Source organism: Artemia sp. Qi Xiang Cuo, unplaced genomic scaffold (genome assembly GCF_049724085.1).
Source record: "Artemia sp. Qi Xiang Cuo unplaced genomic scaffold, ASM4972408v1 HiC_scaffold_23, whole genome shotgun sequence".
In the NCBI taxonomy this organism is placed as follows: domain Eukaryota; kingdom Metazoa; phylum Arthropoda; class Branchiopoda; order Anostraca; family Artemiidae; genus Artemia; species Artemia sp. Qi Xiang Cuo.
The window spans coordinates 4,731,661-4,751,416 of record NW_028297432.1 but is presented as its reverse complement, the minus strand read 5'-3'; the positions used below and the strand labels follow the sequence as shown (position 1 = coordinate 4,751,416).

The 19,756-nt window shown below is 36.4% G+C and overlaps 1 protein-coding gene across 1 annotated transcript; it reads left to right on the top strand.

Annotated features, from left to right (window-relative positions):
• The first annotated feature begins 15,740 nt into the window (after nt 1-15,740).
• Nucleotides 15,741-17,121, top strand: LOC148938980 (uncharacterized). The gene has a single exon (XM_089107416.1). The coding sequence runs from the start codon at nt 15,745-15,747 to the stop codon at nt 17,119-17,121; it is 1,377 nt and encodes a 458-aa protein (XP_088963542.1). The 5' UTR covers nt 15,741-15,744.
• Nucleotides 17,122-19,756: the final 2,635 nt, after the last annotated feature.

Here is a 19,756-nt window from a genome sequence, read left to right as displayed (position 1 = left end):
TTTTTTTTCACATTCCAACTTGGTAACGATAGTGCGACTGTGGTACTGCACTAAAATCTTCTTTATTCTGAAACATCCAAATGAAAAATTTAGAAAGTCGTAATTTTTGGGTATGAAAAAACCTGGTAAGAGTGATGGTAAAAAGGTTCTATTTCACCTCCCTAATATGTAAATATATAGCAAAATATTTCATGGACCTTTGAGTAGTGAGAATAATATTAAAAAGTCGTAGAATTGTATTTGAAACAGCAACAAAAATCACATTCCCACGTGGTAACGATAGTGCGAATGTGGTACTGTACTAAAATCTTCTTTATTCTGAAACAACCAAATAAAAATTTAGAAAGTCGTAATTTTCGGGTATGAAAAAACCTGAGATGGGTTCAGGTGAACCCAACTTTATTAAAAAAAATCAATGTTATGAATGAAATCAAATTTTTTTTAAACTGATATGTTCATACTTCTGAAAATTGAAATCCATCTTTATTTAAAAAAATATGCTAAAATTTACCCAACTTAGATTCGTTTAACTTCACTAATATAATCCTCATATTTTATTTTTGAGTTTCTGGAGGCACAATCCGTTTGATAATACTCAGCAGAGGGATCTAGAATTAAGTGTAGAGAATGAGGTTACAATATCCAATATAGAAAAGGCACTAGACCGGGGGGGAGAAAGATGAAACTCCAGAAACACTGCAGCTGGCAGAGCATGATAATACTAGGGAGTTTCTCCCCCCCACCCACTAAAAGACGGAAAGAAGCTATGGTTGAGGATATGCAGCTGGATGAGATACTATGGAGTTTCTCCCTCCACCCACTAAAAGACGGAAAGAAGCAATAAAGGAGACATTTATCAAAGATGAAGATGATGTCACCATCGAGACATCACCATCGGTTGAAGATAATGAAGTCATAATCATAAGAACTATAGAGTGTATAGATTTATGTGTAAATGCATTATTTCAATAAAGCACTTTTTCATATCTAGAAAATTGTGTCTTTTAGAATCATGCGATAGTTTTACAGATAAAAACGTATTGAAATTCATTACATGGAAAAAAACTTTATTTTTTTTTAAATGCAAAAATGTATCCAATTATTAAAAGGACATCAAATATTATTAAGAAAATCAGATGTATTTTAAACATAGACGTTCTTATTTCTGAAAATTAAAACCCAACTTTATTAGAAAATCAAATATTATTAATAAAACTTGACATACACCTACGAAACGTTAGGAAATCTAGCTCAGAAAAGTCCAAAATAGAAATCTAGACAACCATTTCATGAGTTTCATGCAACACATCTACGAAAGGTTAAGAAACCAAGCTAAGAAAATTAATATCCTTTGAACTTAACAATAAAAAATATTATTCTGTTTCAGAACCTAGATAAACATATTGCCCTGAAGAAGAGTAATCGCTAAAGAATTAACGCAGTTCTATTATATTTCAATAGAACCTTTTGCACATGTGGATTAACAAATTCGCTACCGCGATCCGATTAAATTTTTCTATAGCAATCCTGTTCGAGAATACTTTCTAAAGCCTGAGCAACTTCAACACCTCTCTTTGATCACAATAGAATGGCATATGCATAGCAACTAAAGAAACTGATTGCCACTAGAATATATTTTTAGGGTGTATTGTGACGCCTTTGAATCTCATCTAGAGTTAAAAGATCAGTTTGCATTATATGCAGAGGGAAAAAGGCTTTAGTTTGTCGATATTGTTTGTCATGAAGCCTACGATTCTGATGCAGAGTGTAACTCGGTTCATTTTCTAGATACTCTTTTGCATTTTTAATGTGCTGCCACCTATGCCAGAGGCAACTTTAGAAGGCGCTGGGGGGGAACTTAAACTTCCCCCTTCACCAATATTTTTATGGACATGTTTTAAAACTTCATCTATTTTGAACGCAAACACATAGTGTTATGTCCACTTCCCTTTTGCACACTGGAGGGTGGTGCATGTGACGGTGAGTTGATATCAATACGTCTTCAGTTTTGTATAGCCGTCATCATCGTTGGTGTTATCAAATCATTGCTGCTACTGCTGCTACTAGGAGTGCTAGTTTTTTCAAAGATTGATTTAAAATTTTCTTTTTCCTCTTCTTTTTTAAATGTTGTTGGCATTGCTAGAGGACTGGCACCTCTACTATATTCTCCTAATTTCTTTAGAATTTGCGTATTGCCGATAAGACTTTTGGGGAAGTTTGATGTATTTGAAAAGTTGTATAGATTATTGTGAAATGATAACAGTCCTTTATGATTTGTAACCATATCAAAAATTAAATCAAGTAGATAATAACTTTTTCCCTGAATTATAATTCGTTTCCCAGTGCTATCGACTTGAACTTGAGGATAATCATCACCACTACCACCACTTTCCAACATGAGATATCTTAATACTCTTTTACTCTGTTCTCGATAGGTCAATGGCAATAGGTTTACAATTAATGTAACTACAGAGTTCAATTCCTTCTCCTTTGATTGTGCTGTTGCTGCTGCTGCAGAATCTTCAGCAGATGTTTCCTGTTTGGGGGGGATGGGGATCTTTGACGGTGACGGTGGGTCTCACACGATAAGGTCTATGTTTGTCCAAAGAACGCAGTGCATCTTGAAGTAAAACTAGCTTTTTATCATCGGCAATATTTTTATCATTAATGAATTTGCTTAGATTGCCTTCAAAGTGTTCAACTGGTGAGATGACAAGTTCTAGTGGAGTCAATTTATAGGATTTAGCCATCTAGACAAAACTGTTTACAAGTACTGCGATTATTGGTAGTAAAAGTGTACAAAAGCTACCCTCCACTTGAAGGAGACGTTTACTTTTAAAAATTTTCCTTTGTTTTTGCAAGCCAAGGCACGTACAGTGGAACGATGTTGCTTTTTCTGTTATCTAACACCTTCTGGCAAGTGTACATTGCCCTCAGTTAAATTTAAACAAAGTTCAGATACTAGATTAAAAAATTCATTGTCACCACCATGTTTGAGTATGGCCTTCCTGAGTGGGGCTTTCGAAGTGCCTAGAACGGAAAATAACTGTCTATTTTCGTGTAGTTTCTTCAATGTCATGATGGCAACTAATAGCCCTTTCTACTCTTCACCGGAAGATATTCAGTAATTTCTTTGTCGAAAATATCTGTGACTACACGTAGATACTCGGGTGTATTCTGATTAAGATCTAGCAAAGTGTACCCATAGGGCTTATTTGGCACCTGGCTTTACGCTGAAAGTAGAAATTTGGGAGCACCTGGATATATTTGTTTATTTAGAGTTATTAGAGAACTTGAATCAAGAACAACTCGGTAGATAATATAGATGGTGCAGTTCAAAGCAAGGGTTCTCATACACTTGCTCTGATGAAACAGATTGTGTAGAACTAAGGTTATGGAAATGTGTTCATGATGAGAGCTAACAGTAAACAGTTGTAGCATTTCCTGTGAGAACTGTTCAATTGATTCAGCTAAATCATTAATAATTAGCCATGAGTTTGACTCAATACTATTGAAACCGTAAAGTCCCCATATGAATTGTATTGGCATGGACGTGGCAGTGGCTATAGCTTTTATTTGATCATACGGATCCTGCCAAATACTATAGCAATAGTAAATTTTCTTTGGTTTTTCCAAAAACATTTTATTAAAATCTTTAATTATTTAGCTAAGAGTGTCGTATTCCCCGACATTGACGGATCACAGATAAATGACCTGAATTGTGTTTTAAATTGATACATACTGCTGCTGCTGTTGACAACAGTTGGACTACAACTAACTGTAAACCATGCTTGTCTATTGAACAAATAATAATAATAATTTTCCCTTATATCTACCTAGTACGTTATTCAATGGTAACAATAAAAACATTATTTTTCATTTATTAAAAACACTTTTTGTACAACATCAACAAGAATAGCAACAATAGCAGAACAATACTTTTCATTTTTTTGACAAAAAAACAACTTAAAATACAGCAAGAACAATAGCAATATTTTTCATTTATTAACAACAACAATAGCAACAATTGCAACAGCAAGAACAATATTTTTCATTTATTGAAAAAATAACTTAAAATACAGCAATAACAGCAGAAGCACAGTTGAACACTAAGAATAGAAAAATATGAGAAAACACAATTTACAACATTTAAAAGATGAGAATCCCCCCCAAGGGCCCCCACCCCTCCGGGCCGAAGGCTGGCCACGGGCGGGACCCCCCAACCCCGGGGTCGCGCGGGGGCGGAAAGCGGAAAAACAAACTCTGTATAAAATAGCTCTGGCAAAATGATGACGATGATGATGACGAAGACAATGGAATGAACAATATATTGAGAAATTGTTGTCCCCCCAGCCACCAAGTAATTTTTTTGAATTTAAGTTAACTTATCCAGACCGAGTTGTCTATAGTCCACACATTCAACTCGATCTGAACTTTGATAGTGGCCGTAGGGGAGTACTCTGACACCATTCTCGAGCACATAGACCTTTTCGGATATGCAAGACATGGCATTTTTCTCCACTCTAACAGTATAGTTCCTATACTTTAGAGAGCAAATTGCCTTCAATTTTGCTCTTGGTACTAGACAACTGTCTACAAAGTTTCTGTAGACACTCATGTTTAAATTATTTTTTACAAAGAGTGCAGACATCCCTTTGCACGCTTGCCTTACATCCTTGCCGTGTGTTTTCACACAGTACAATTTTGGACTGGGCAATACCCCGTTAGGCATTAAACCGCTCCCGGGTTCTGAATTCAACATTAATAGTCCATTGGGGGCCTGGCGTTTCACCAGCTTGGGGTAGATGCTCTCATACCAATTCGTGTAATCCATCCTCGGAACAATGTGTACACCATTTTCCAAATAATCCAATAAATTCGCGGCTTTAACTTTTAACAACAGAGAATCCTTGTACCCATAGTAAACTTGAACCTTCCCCTTCCTTGGCCATTGTACCTTGCACACATTGTAAAAGAACGACAACATGAGTTTCTTGGAAATTTCAAGTACTGAACTCCTCCCTCGCAATATTCTTATTCAGGAAAACATTTCTCTTTTTTCTGTGTAGCAGAACCATATTCGGGTCTATGCTCGTGAATGTTGTAAAGTTGGGGTCGGCAATGATTCGTGCAAATTCTTTGGGGCAAGTTACGACGCCACAACATGATCTGTTTCATACGCTTTCACACATTTATCCAAAAGCTGAATTTAAAATAAGCGTGTACATTTCCTTTTGAATTTCACTTTTTGACTGTGAGCCTTTACCGAGAATGTTGTCAATATAAATCTTCAACTAGGGTTCCTGATCGAATTGTAGGGCCGTTTGTATTTTAGTGACCTTCAAACAACTGGTCCTCATCTACCGCAATAGGACATGGTGAGCAACGGTATTCTGTTTCGGGTCTACATCTGCAATTATTTTTTGCATGGAGGGGGTCCAATGAATGCCCATATCCTCGACCAAAGACCAATTGTATGGGCTAAAAGACTCCTTGGTCACAGGTCAATTCACGCGCGTAGAAACAAAATCTTTTACAGTGTCGTGAAGCTCCAATGGTATGTGTCCATCAATTTCAAAAAACCATTCTTGTCGACCATTTTGCGCAACAGTGTGAATGTCGGGGATGCCAGGAGGATTTTCAAGCCATTTGTAATTGCCACATGGTAAAATATAGTGAGACATCGCCAAGGGGTACAATGAGTTCATGTCAAGAAAAACAGCATTGGGCTTTACACCATCAGCAGAGTTCCCAGTTGGATCTGTCGTTAGGACGCGGTCCCCATGAAAAACATATCCCCCCTCATAGATCTTTCTACAAATAGGTGTTAATCCACATCGGTGATCAAACCTATTTCCTCCCTACTGATTTTTAGAATTGAGTCCATAACGAGGTGTGATGTTGAAAGTAATAGCCAATGTATAGCCCAAATTCTGAATAAATTTGATCTGTGTTTTTGCACACAATGTCCAATAGAGTCAGTACATCACTGGCCAAGTACATTCTACAGTAATCCCAACCATTTTTACAATTACCCTTAGCCCATACCCTCCTAGCAAATTCATAGTCCTCGTCAATACATTCACTATCGGTAAGTGAATTATAGAATGCATCAATGGGAGGGAGTTTTTTACTCACTTAACCTTGCACCAGAGCAGTAATAGTCATATTCATATATGCCTTTACGTGTCAGTAAGTCATATATTTCACTGGAAATGTATCGAAATGAGGGAAAATATCAAAATTTTCACTTTTCTGCACTTGAACTAGTTGACTGAGAGCCTTGGGGAAAAAATTATAAGAATATAAAAATCGGATTTTATTCCAGCACGTATGCCTATTATCCACTGCCTACCATTTCAACTCTAAAAGCAATAGCTTCTCGGCAGAGTTGGGGATAATATTATAGGTAAATGAGGTTTTTACCCCTGGACTATCTGCATCCTCTCCCTCCCTGTGCATACGTGCCAAAGCCGGTAAAATAAATTTCAAATCATAATTTGAATTATGAATGAAAACCGGTATAAAAAACTGCTGGCTTATATTCACATTGCACAATTGGTGTGCTACACCACGAAAATTACTACCCCCTGAAGCTATTTTCTGTCATAGGTGATTGTGGTCCCTGACTTTCCCCTTCCCTCCCTTAGTCTTTTTTCCCCTAGTCCCTTTCTCCTTAATCCCCTCTTCAAATTCCCCCTTACATACCCAGCATATTTTCTTATTTTTAATGGCCAGGCGATCCTCTGCTGATAATATCCTTTAGTAGTGGGTATTTCTCAAACAGGAAATATCACCATTTGCAGTGACAATTGATTTAGTAAATGCTTTGATCATGCAATCATTCTTGAAAATTGAAAAAAATCAACTCATCTTGAAAATTATATTGAGAATAATAGTGGTTCCGTAGTTTTATTTGTTGAAAATTTAAGTGTAAATATATGTAAATTTAAAAAAGATTTTATTTTAAGAGGGGGACATAGCGACATGGGTATTGAATTAAAATATAATCCCCATTTAGAAGGATAAAAGATAGTTCAACGAATCTGTTTTGAAACAGGCCAAAACGCTTTCCTCACATCGGCTTTCGAACCTCTACAATAAGAAGCTTCAAAGAAAATTTGGACTACAGGGCCGTGCATGGCAAGGAAGGATCTGATTTTCACCCAGTAGATTTCACTTGTTTAGCGGAAAAATTTCCTGTAACACTCAGGGCAGGTAATGTTTTTGAAGAGCCAACGCACATCTAAATATCGGTGTTACAGTGCTGCAATACGAAACGGAATTTCAAGAGGGTATGCGTTCTCATAAAAAGGATGTAATATTTCCAGTAAGAGCGTCATCAATTGAATCAGTTAAACACTGGGTTTGGCTATTGTACACACCACCAAGTGAATCCAATTCAATTGGCCATTTCAATCCTATTACTGACATCAGTAGAGTTCTGGGGGAGGGTAAGAAGAGGTGCGGGGTACGATACTACTGCCCAATGTACCTGTCTAGATTTCATAGGGATTAAAATTACAAAATCACATGAACTATTGTAAAAGACACGGATATCAATCGGTTGAAACAGTTTCGGGTGACCGGGCAATTTTACGTTTTAAAAATTTTCAGAATACGCTTATGCAAAGCGATAAAATAAATAAGCCAAGCTTATGGATGTGAACGACCCACAATTTCCGAATCGTATTAAAGAACATCAAGCCTTAGCAGTTTTGTATGCTGACGCACAAAGAGACAGCTTTAACACTATGCAATTATTTGAAATAGTCGAGACGTTGGATGAGAATGATTGCATGATCAAAGCATTTACTAAATCAATTGTCACCGCAAATGATGATATTTCCCGTTTGAGAAATACCCACTACCAAAGGATATTATCAGCAGAGGATCGCCTGGCCATTAAAAATAAGAAATTATGTTGGGCATGTAAGGGGGAATTTGAAGAGGGGACTAACGGGAAAAGAAATAGGGGAAAAAAGACTAAGGGAGGGAAGGGGAAGTCAGGGATCACAATCACCTATGACAGAAAATAGCTTCAGGGGGTAGTAATTTTCGTGGTGTAGCACACCAATTGTGCAATGTGAATATAAGCCAGCAGTTTTTTATACCGGTTTTCATTCATAATTCAAATTATGATTTCAAATTTATTTTACCAGCTTTGGCACTTAAGCACAGGAAGGGAGGGGATGCAGATAGTCCATGGGTAAATAACTCATTTACCTATAATATTATCCCCAAATCTGCTGAGAAGCTGTTGCTTTTAGAGTTGAAAAGGCAGGTAGTGGATAATGGGCATACGTGCTTAAATAAAATCCATTTTTATATTCTTATAGTTTCTTCCCCATGGCTCTGAGTCAACTAATTCAGGGGCAGAAAAGTGAAAATTTTGATATTTTCCCTCATTTCGATACATTTCCAGTGAAATATATGACTTACTGACACGTAAAGGCATATATGAATATGACTATTACTGCTCTGGCGCAAGGTTAAGTAAGGAAAAACTCCCTCCCATTGATGCATTCTATAATTCACTTACCAATAGTGAATGCACTGCCGAAGACTATGAATTTGCCAAGAGGTTTTGGGCTAAGGGTAATTGTAAAAATGGTTGGGATTATTGTAGAATGTACTTGGGCCAGTGATGTACTGACTCTATTGACATTGTGTGCAAAAACACAGATCAAATTTATTCAGAATTTGGGCTATACATTGGCTATTACTTTCAACATCACACCTCGTTATGGACTCAATTCTAAAAATCAGTAGGGAGGAAATAGGTTTGATCACCGATGTGGATTAACACCTATTTGTAGAAAGATCTATGAGGGGGGATATGTTTTTCATTGGGATCACGTCCTAACGACAGATCCAACTGGGAACTCTGCTGATGGTATAAAGTCCAATGCTGTTTTTCTTGACATGAACTCATTGTACCCCTCGGCGATTTCTCACTACAGTTTACCATGTGGTAATTACAAATGGCTTGAAAATCCTTCTGACATCCCCGACATTCACACTGTCGCGGAAAATCGTTCACAAGGATGGTTCTTTTAAATTGATGGACACATACCATTGGAGCTTCACGACACTGTAAAAGATTTTGTTTCTACGCGCGTGAATTGACCTGTGACCAAGGAGTCTTTGAGCCCATACAATTGGTCTTTGATTGAGGATATGGGCATGCATTGGACCTCCTCCAAGCAAAAAATAATTGCAGATGTAGACCCGAAACAGAATATTGTTGTTCACCACGTCCTATTGCGGTGGATGGTGAGCAATGGTTTCAGGGTCACAAAAATACAAAGGGCCCTGCAATTCGATCAGAAACCCTACTTGAAAACGTTTACTGACACCTTCGTCGGTAAACGCTCACAGACAAAAAGTAAAGTTCAAAAAGAAATGTATAAGCTTATTTTAAATTCAGCTTTTGGAAAAATGTGTGAAAGTGTATGAAACAGATCACGTTGTGACGTCGTAACATGCCCCAAAGAATTTGAACGAATTATCGCCGACCCTAACTTCACAACATTCACGAGCATAGACCCGAATATGGTTCTGCTACACAGAAAAAGAGAAATGTTGTTCTGAATAAGAATATTGCGAGGGAGGAGTTCAGTAATTGAAAATTCCAAGAAACTCATGTTGTCGCTCTTTTACAATGTGTGCAAGGTACAATGGCCAAGGAAGGGGAAGGTTCAAGTTTACTATGGGTACAAGGATTCTCTGTTGTTAAAAGTTAAAGCCGCGAATTTATTGAATGATTTGGAAAATGGGGTACACACTGGCCCACGGATGGATTTCACGAATTGGAATGAGAGCATCTACCCCGAGTTGGTGAAATGCCAGGCCCCCAATCAACTATTAATGTTAAAGTCGGAGACGATGAGTGATTTAATGTCCAATGGGGTGTTGCCCAGTCCCAAAGTGTACTGTGTGAAAACACACGGCAAGGATGTAAAACAGGCGTGCAAAGGGATGTCTGCACACTTTGTAAAAAATAATTTCGACATGAGTATCTAGAGAAACTGTGTAGACAGTTGTCTAGTACCAAGAGCAAAAGTGCAGGCAATTCGCTCTCTACAATATAGACACTATACTGTTAGAGTGGATAAAAATGCCATGTCTTGCATATCGAAAAAGTCTATGTGCTCGAGGATGGTGTCAGAGTACTCCCCTACGGCCACTATCAAATTTCAGATCGAGTTGAATGTGTGGACTATCGAAACCAACTCGGTCTGGACAAATTAACTTAAATTGAAAAAAAGTACTTGGTGGGTTGGGGACAATTTCTCAATATAATTTTCATTCCATTGTCATCGTCATCATCATCGTCATCATTTTGCCAGAGCTATTTTATACAGAGTTTGTTTTTCCGCTTTCCGCCCCCGCGTGCCCCCGGGGTTGGGGGGTCCCACCCGTGGCCAGCCTTTGGCCCGGAGGGGTGGGGGCCCTTGAGGGGGGATTCTCATCTTTTAAATGTTGTAAATTGTATTTTCTCATATTTTTCTATTCAATTGTGTTCAACTTTGCTGCTGCTGCTATTGTTTTCGCTGTATTTTAAGTTATTTTGTCAATAAATGAAAAATATTGTTGTTGTTGTTGTTGTTGCTATTGTTGTTGTTAATAAATGAAAAATATTGCTATTGTTCTTACTGTATTTTAAGTTGTTTTTTTTGTCACTAAATGAAAAATATTGTTCTGCTATTGCTGCTATTGTTGTTGTTGTACAAAAACTGTTGTTAATAAAAGAAAAGAATATATTTTTATTGTTACCGTTGAATACCGTGATAGGTAGATATATGAGAAAATTATTATTATTATTTGTTCAATCGGCAAGCTTGTTTTGCAATTAGTTGTATTGCAAATGTTGTCAAGAGCATCACCAGTATGTATCAATTTAAAATAACATTCGGGTCATTTATTTGTGGCCCGTGAATGTCGGGGAAAACGAAACTTTTAGCTAAATAATTAAAAATCGTAATAAAATGTTTTTGGAAAAACCAAAGACAATTTACTATTGCTATAGTATTTGGCAGGAGTCCTGTGATCAAAAAAAAGATATTGCCACTGCCACGTCCACGACAAAACAATTCATACGGGGACTTGACGTTTTCAATAGTATTGAGTCAAACTCATGGCTGATAATTGATGATCTAGCTGAATCGATTGAACAGTTCTCAAAGGAAATGCTACAACTGTTTACTGTTAGCTCTCATCATGAACACATTTCCATAAACCTAGCTCTACACAATGTGTTTCAGCAGAGCAAGTGTATGAGAACCCTTGCTTTGAACTGCGCTATCTATATTATCTACCGAGTTGTTCTTGATTCAAGTTCTCTAATAACTCTAAATAAACAAATATATCCAGGTGCTCCCAAATTTCTACTTTCAGCGTAAAGTCAGGTGCCAAATAAGCCCTATGGGTACACTTTGCTAGATCTTAATCAGAATAAACCCGAGGATCTACGTGTAGTCACAGATATTTTCGACAAAGAAATTACTGTATATCTTCCGGTGAACAGTAGAAAGGGCTATTAGTTGCCATCATGACCTTGAAGAAACTAAACAAAAATATACACTTATTTTCCGTTCTAGGCACTTCAAAACCCCCACTCAGGAAGGCCACACTCAAAAATGGTGTTGAAAAAGAATTTATTAATCTAATATCTGAACTTTGTTTAAATTTAACTGAAGGCAATGTGCACTTGTCAAAAGGTGTAAGACAATAGACAAAGCAACATCGTTCCACTGTATGTGCCTTGGCTTGCAAAAACAAAGGAAAATTTTTTAAAAGTAAAGGTCTCCTTCAAGTGGAGGGTAGCTTTTGTACACTTTTACTACCAATAATCGCAGTACTTGTAAACAGTTTTGTCTAGATGGCTAAATCCTATAAATTGACTCCACTAGAACTTGTCCTCTCACCAGTTGGACACTTTGAAGACAATCTAAGCAAATTCATTAATGATGAAAACATTGCCGATGATAAGAAGCTAGTTTTACTTCAAGATGCACTGCGTTGTGTGGCCAAACATAGACCTTATCGTGAGAGACGCGCCACGGTCACAGATCCCCATCCCCCCAAACAGGAAACATCTCCTGAAGATTCTGCAGCAGCAACAACAGCACAATCAAAGGAGAAGGAATTGAACTCTGTAGTTACATTAATTGTAAACCTATTGCCATTGACCTATCGAGAACAGAGTAAAAGAGTATTAAGATATCTCATGTTGGAAAGTGGTGGTAGTGGTGATGATTATCATCAATTTCAAGTCGATAGCACTGGGAAACAAATTATAATTCAGAGAAAAAGTTATAATCTACTCGATTTAATTTGTGATATGGTTACAGATTGTAAAGGACTGTTATCATTTCACAATAATCTATACACCTTTTTAATTACATCAAACTTCCCCAAAAGTCTTATTGGCAATAAGAAAATCTAAAGAAATTAAGAGAATATGGTAGAGGTGCCAGCCCTCTAACAACACCAACAACATTTAAAAAAGAAGAAGAAGAAGAAGATTTTAAGTCAATCTTGGAAAATACTAGCACTCGCAGTAAGCAGCAGCAATGATTTGATAACACATACGACGATAATGACAGATAGAGAAAACTGAAGACGTATTAATATCAACTCACCGTCACAAGCACCGCCCTCCAGTGTGCAAAAAGGAAGTGGACATAACACTATGTGTTTGCGCTCAAAATAGATGAAGTTTTAAAACATGTCCATAAAAATATTGGTGAAGGGGGAAGTCTAAGTTCCCCCACAGCGCCTTCTAAAGTTGCCTCTGACATAGGTGGCAGCATATTAAAAAATGCAAAGGAGTATCTTGAAAATGAACCAAGTTATACTCTGCTTCGGAATCCTAGGCTTTGGGGCAAACAATATTGACAAACTAAGGACTTTTCCCCTCTGCATATAATTCGAACAGATCTTTTAAATCTAGACGAGATTCAATGGCATCACAATACACCCTACAAATATATTCTAGTAGAAATCAGTTTCTTTAGTTGCTATGCATATGCCATTCTATTGTGATCAAAGAGAGGTGTTGAAGTTGCTCAGGCTTTAGAAAGTATTCTCGAACAGGATTGCTATAGAAAAATTTAATCGGATCGCGGTAGCTAATTTGTTAATCCACATGTGCAAAAGTTTCTATTGAAATATAATAGAACTGCGTTAATTCTTTAGCGATTACTCTTCTTCAGGGCAATATGTTTATCTAGGTTCTGAAACAGAATAATATTTTTTATTGTTAAGTTCAAAGGATATTAATTTTCTTAGCTTGGTTTCTTAACCTTTCGTAGATGTGTTGCATGAAACTCATGAAATGGTTGTCTAGATTTCTATTTTGGACTTTTCTGAGCTAGATTTCCTAACGTTTCGTAGGTGTATGTCAAGTTTTATTAATAATATTTGATTTTCTAATAAAGTTGGGTTTTAATTTTCAGAAATAAGAACGTCTATGTTTAAAATACATCTGATTTTATTAATAATATTTGATGTCCTTTTAATAATTGGATACATTTTTGCATTTAAAAAAAAATAAAGTTTTTTTTCCATGTTATGAATTTCAATAGGTTTTTATCTGTAAAACTATCGCATGATTCTAAAAGACACAATTTTCTCGATATAAAAAAGTGCTTTATTGAAATAATGCATTTACACATAAATCTATACACTATATATTTTTTAAGATTATGACTTCATCATCTTCAACCGATGGTGATGTCTCGATGGTGACATCTTCTTCATCATTGAAAAATGTCTCCTTTATTGCTTTTTTCCGTCTTTTAGTGGGCGTAGGGATAACTCCATAGTATCTTCATCCAGCTGCATATCCTCAACCATAGCTTCTTTCGGTCTTTTAGTGGGTGGGAGGAGAATCTCCCTAGTATTATCATCCTCTGCCAGCTGCAGTGTTTTTGGAGTTTCATCTTTCTCCCCTCGGTCTAGTGACTTTTCTATACTGGATATTGTAACCTCATTCTCTACACTTAATTCTAGATCCCACCGCTAACTATTATCAAAAACAGATTGTGCCTCCTGGAACTTAAAAAAAAAATATGAGGATCATGTTAGTGAAGTTAAACGAATCTAGGTTGGGTACATTTTTGTATATTTTTTTTTAATAAAGCTGGATTTTAATTTTCAGAAATATGAACATCTCAGTATAAAAAGATCTGATTTTATTAATAACATTGATTTTTTTTAATAAAGTTGGGTTCACCTGAACCCATCTCAGGTTTTTTCATACCCGAAAATTACGACTTTCTAAATTTTTATTTGTTTTTTTCAGAATAAAGAAGATTTTAGTACAGTACCACATTCGCACTATCGTTACCACGTGGGAATGTGATTTTTGTTGCTGTTTCAAATACAATTCTACGACTTTTTAATATTATTCTCACTACTCAAAGGTCCAAGAAATATTTTGCTATATATTTACATATTAGGGAGGTGAAATAGAACCTTTTTACCATCACTCTTACCAGGTTTTTTCATACCCAAAAATTACGACTTTCTAAATTTTTCATTTGGATGTTTCAGAATAAAGAAGATTTTAGTGCAGCACCACAGTCGCACTATCGTTACCAAGTTGGAATGTGAAAAAAAAACACTAGTATTATTATAGTAAATTTTCAATTGATCGGTGAATATTCTACCGAAAAGCTTTTTTTCGAGAATTCAAATTGAATTCTATGACCTTTTTAATATTCTCACTACTCAAAGGTCCAAATGGAAGAAATTTTACTTGAATTTCATTTAATCTATGCACTAACATCTAAAATTTTGTCATGATGATAACCGGAAATTTCGTTGTCCTTTTTGCACGTCCTGCATTTATAAAGATATGTTTTCCTTCTCATATCTCGGGTTATCAAGTTGAACTTCCTTTGTTTGCACCAATAACTTCTCGCATCTTTGAGAATGTCATTGGGGTTAACTGGGTAGTATTTTATTTTTGGCTTCGTTAAGGAGTTCAGAAAGTAGAAGTTCATTTTGGGTTTTTTTTCAAGCAGTTCGATGTATCTAGTACTATATTTAATACGTAACCTACTGAGTTCTAAGTGCCAAGGACATTGTAATGGGATCGATTTTTAACTGATTAACTAGTCTATTAATTACACGCAGATTCAACATGAGTGAATAATTCACAAAACAACTTATAAGAGATTCCTCATAGACTGAAAAAAGACTTTGAAGTCTCGCATCAGCCTTTTATTGGAGTCTTTTTTCAGTCTATGAGGAATCTCTTATAAGTTGTTTTGTGAATTATTCACTCATGTTGAATCTGTGTATAATTAATAGACCGAAGTACTGAACATTACTTTTATTACTAGTGTGCAGATTTAACCCAGTGCCAATTACTGCAAGTGTATTGATATACCAAAAGCTCTGTTCGATATGTGAGTAAATAAATGCATCACTTCCTTATTTTATTCTCTTTATGCTAGTATTTCTCTAAATAGATTGTCCTTGTGGCTTCAATCGCTCTCAAGGGAACCTGAATCCATTCAATCTGATTTCGACGCAGTATGGCCGTTAATGCGAGTTCCCCGTTTGTACCGTTAATTTAAGATCCCTACACACGAAGTTCCGCCTCCACTCGGGCACGCTGTTCGCAAATCGTCAACAAAGAGTTCAACTAAAAGTTAATTATTGCGTTTTAAAATTTAACCCAAGTTTCAGGATACATTAACGAGTTGAATATAGCTAAAAGATACAATCATGGATGAAGAAACAGTGGTCAAAAACATCAATGTGTCCCTTGTTGTTGAGGAAGACGGAATTTTAATATGGAAGCTAGACGAAAACTATCAACAACTGTTCGGCATTCGTATTCCCTACAGAGCACTTGGCCATTCAAATATAAGGTCGTTACTCCTAGCCCATCAAAAATATTTCAGAATAGTCCAACGTTCTGAAGGGGAAAAGGCTATAGCATCAGCGGACGAAAGTATGGCTCACATTGTGTCCCTCGTGAAAGGTCAGAAAAAATCCAAACCTAAACCAGCAAGAAGGACTGCTCCAAAGGCATATTCGACATATTCAAGACCGACATGGTATCCAAACCTGCCGAATAGAATGAGAAGGGGTGGTCGATTTCCTGTGCCACCGCGCTTCCAGCCAAATTTCCAACATCGAACTACTGAATTTAGACTAGCTCCGAGCCCACCCCCCATACGACATCCTGTGCCCCAACCTCAAAAGCCTCGGTATATGCCGCAAGCCCCTACGGGTCCCCAAAGACCACGTTTTGATGCCAGTATTGCTCAACATAGAACCAAAAACAAGGAAAACATAACTTCAAGACAAAAGGTGGAGGAAATCGCACGACAGAAGAACCTTTTGTGTACTGTCAACACGGTCAAAGCAAAAGTTGGATGTTCTGCAAAAGTTGATGTGGGCGACAAAACCTACGCAAGTGGTGGAGTATTTGCTAACGAGTTCATAGCGAGTGAAGCTGCCTTTGCCGAAGCTTTGCGTGATTTGACTCGAACTATGCGTGATCTGCCTGTTACAGAAGATGAACGAAAGGTAGTCGAAAGGGTTAAGGAGGTTTTAGAAGGACATACGAATGGAATGTTTTCAGGCAATATTGAGCAGGAGTATCGGAATATGTATTCAGAAGCATTGCCTGACGATTGGCTGGAGGTCGCAAGACCTGAGTTTGCCATGAATTCACTCGGCGACAGGCATATTGTATACCCTGAAGAACCGGGTGTGGGTGCATCTACAACAGATTTGGAGGTTGAAAGATGCTCTAGTCCAGTCTTGCTGCAAGAGTCATCAGACATGATTGCCACCATCACTTGTGTAGCATGCACAACCAGTATTTACATCAGAATAATTGAAGTCCTGTCAAATCCTCCGGTTCTCTATCAAGCTAAATTTGATGATCTCCTTTTCCAGTTGGACGAATTTTTTAGCAACCCCAAAAATGCTCAACCTGTTGGTTCTGTGACTGTTGGACAAATGTGTGGTGCATATATTGACGAAATTTGGCAAAGAGTGTTGGTGTGTTCTTCTGTTTTAATCAAATATGAATTTAATCAGTTAAAAATCGATCCCATTACAATGTCCTTGGCACTTAGAACTCAGTAGGTTACGTATTTAACATAGTACTAGATACATCGAACTGCTTGAAAAAAAAATCAAAAAGAACTTTTAATTTCTGAACTCCTTAACGAAGCCAAAAATAGAATACTACCCAGTTAACCCCAATGACATTGTCAAAGATGCGAGATGTTATTGGTGCAAACAAAGGAAGTTCAACTTGATAACCCGAGATATGAAAAGGAAAACATCTCTTCATAAATATAGGACGTGCAAAAAGGACACCGAACTTTTCGGTTATCATCACGACAAAATTTTAGATATTTGTGTATAGATTAAATAAAATTCAAATAAAAGTTCTTGCATTTGGACCTTTGAGTAGTGAGAATATTAAAAAGGTCATAGAATTCAATTTGAAATCTCGAAAAAAAGATTTTCGGTAGAATATTCATCGATCAATTGAAAATTTACTATAATAATACTAGTGGTTTTTTTTCACATTCCAACTTGGTAACGATAGTGCGACTGTGGTGCTGCACTAAAATCTTGTTTATTCTGAAACATCCAAATGAAAAATTTAGAAAGTCGTAATTCTTGGGTATGAAAAAACCTGGTAAGAGTGATGGTAAAAAGGTTCTATTTCACCTCCCTAATATGTAAATATATAGCAAAATATTTCTTGGACCTTTGAGTAGTGAGAATAATATTAAAAAGTCGTAGAATTGTATTTGAAACAGCAACAAAATCACATTCCCACGTGGCAACGATAGTGCGAATGTGATACTGTACTAAAATCTTCTTTATTCTGAAAAAAACAAATAAAAATTTAGAAAGTCGTAATTTTCGGGTATGAAAAAACCTGAGATGGGTTCAGGTGAACCCAACTATATTAAAAAAAATCAATGTTAATAATAAAATCAGATGTCTTTTAAACTGAGACGTTCATATTTCTTAAAATTAAAATCCAGCTTTTTTTTTAAAAAATATGCAAAAATGTACCCAACTTAGATTCGTTTAACTTCACTAACATGATCCTCATATTTTATTTTTAAGTTCCAGGAGGCACAATCTGTTTTTGACGATAGTCAGTGGAGGGATCTAGAATTAAGTGTAGAGAATGAGGTTACAATATCCAATATAGAAAAGTCACTAGACCGGGGGGAGAAAGATGAAACTCCAGAAACACTTCAGCTGGCAAAGGATGATAATAATAGGGAGTTTCTCCCACCCAACCACTAAAAGACGGAAAGAAGCTATTGTTGAGGATATGCAGCTGGATGAAGATACTATGGAGTTTCTCCCTCCACCCACTAAAAGACTGAAAGAAGCAATAAAGGAGACATTTATCAATGATGAAGATGATGTCACCATCGAGACATCACCATCGATTGAAGATGATGAAGTCATAATCTTAAAAACTATATTTTGTATAGATTTACGTGTAAATGCATTATTTCAATAAAGCACTTTTTTATATCTAGAAAATTGTGTCTTTTAGAATCATGCAATAGTTTTACAGATAAAAACATATTGAAATTCATTACATGAAAAAAAAACCTTATTTTTTTTTAAATGCAAAAATGTATCCAACTATTAAAAGGACATCAAATATTATTAATAAAATCAGATGTATTTTAAACATAGACTTTCTTATTTCTGAAAATTAAAACCCAACTTTATTAGAAAATCAAATATTATTAATAAAACTTGACATACACCTACGAAACGTTAGGAAATCTAGCTCAGAAAAGTCCAAAATAGAAATCTAGACAACCATTTCATGAGTTTCATGCAACACATCTACGAAAGGTTAAGAAACCTAGCTAAGAAAATTAATATCCTTTGAACTTAACAATAAAAAATATTATTCTGTTTCAGAACCTAGATAAACATATTGCCCTGAAGAAGAGTAATCGCTAAAGAATTAACGCAGTTCTATTATATTTCAATAGAAACTTTTGCACATGTGGATTAACAAACTCGCTACCGCGATCCGATTAAATTTTTCTATAGCAATCCTGTTCGAGAATACTTTCTAAAGCCTGAGCAACTTCAACACCTCTCTTTGATCACAATAGAATGGCATATGCATAGCAACTAAAGAAACTGATTTCCACTAGAATATATTTGTAGGGTGTATTGTGATGCCGTTGAATCTCATATAGAGTTAAAAGATCAGTTTGCATTATATGCAGAGGGAAAAAGGCTTTAGTTTGTCAATATTGTTTGCCACGAAGCCTGCGATTCCGAAGCAGAGTGTAACTTGGTTCATTTTCTAGATACTCTTTTGCATTTTTAATGTGCTGCCACCTATGCCAGAGGCAACTTTAGAAGGCGCTGTGGGGGAACTTAGACTTCCCCCTTCACCAATATTTTTATGGACATGTTTTAAAACTTCATCTATTTTGAACACAAACACATAGTGTTATGTCCACTTCCCTTTTGCACACTGGAGGCTGGTGCATGTGACGGTGAGTTGATATCAATACGTCTTCAGTTTTCTCTAGCCGTCATCATTGGTGTTATCAAATTATTGCTGCTGCTGCTTCTACTGGGAGTGCTAGTATTTTCCAAGATTGATTTAAAATCTTCTTCTTTTGTAAATGTTGTTGGCGTTGCTAGAGGACTGGCACCTCTACTATATTCTCCTAATTTCTTTAGAATTTGCGTATTGCCGATAAGA

Bases quoted from the DNA above. Each gene is read 5' to 3' on its own strand.
- LOC148938980 (XM_089107416.1), top strand. From the start codon at position 15,745: ATGGATGAAGAAACAGTGGTCAAAAACATCAATGTGTCCCTTGTTGTT.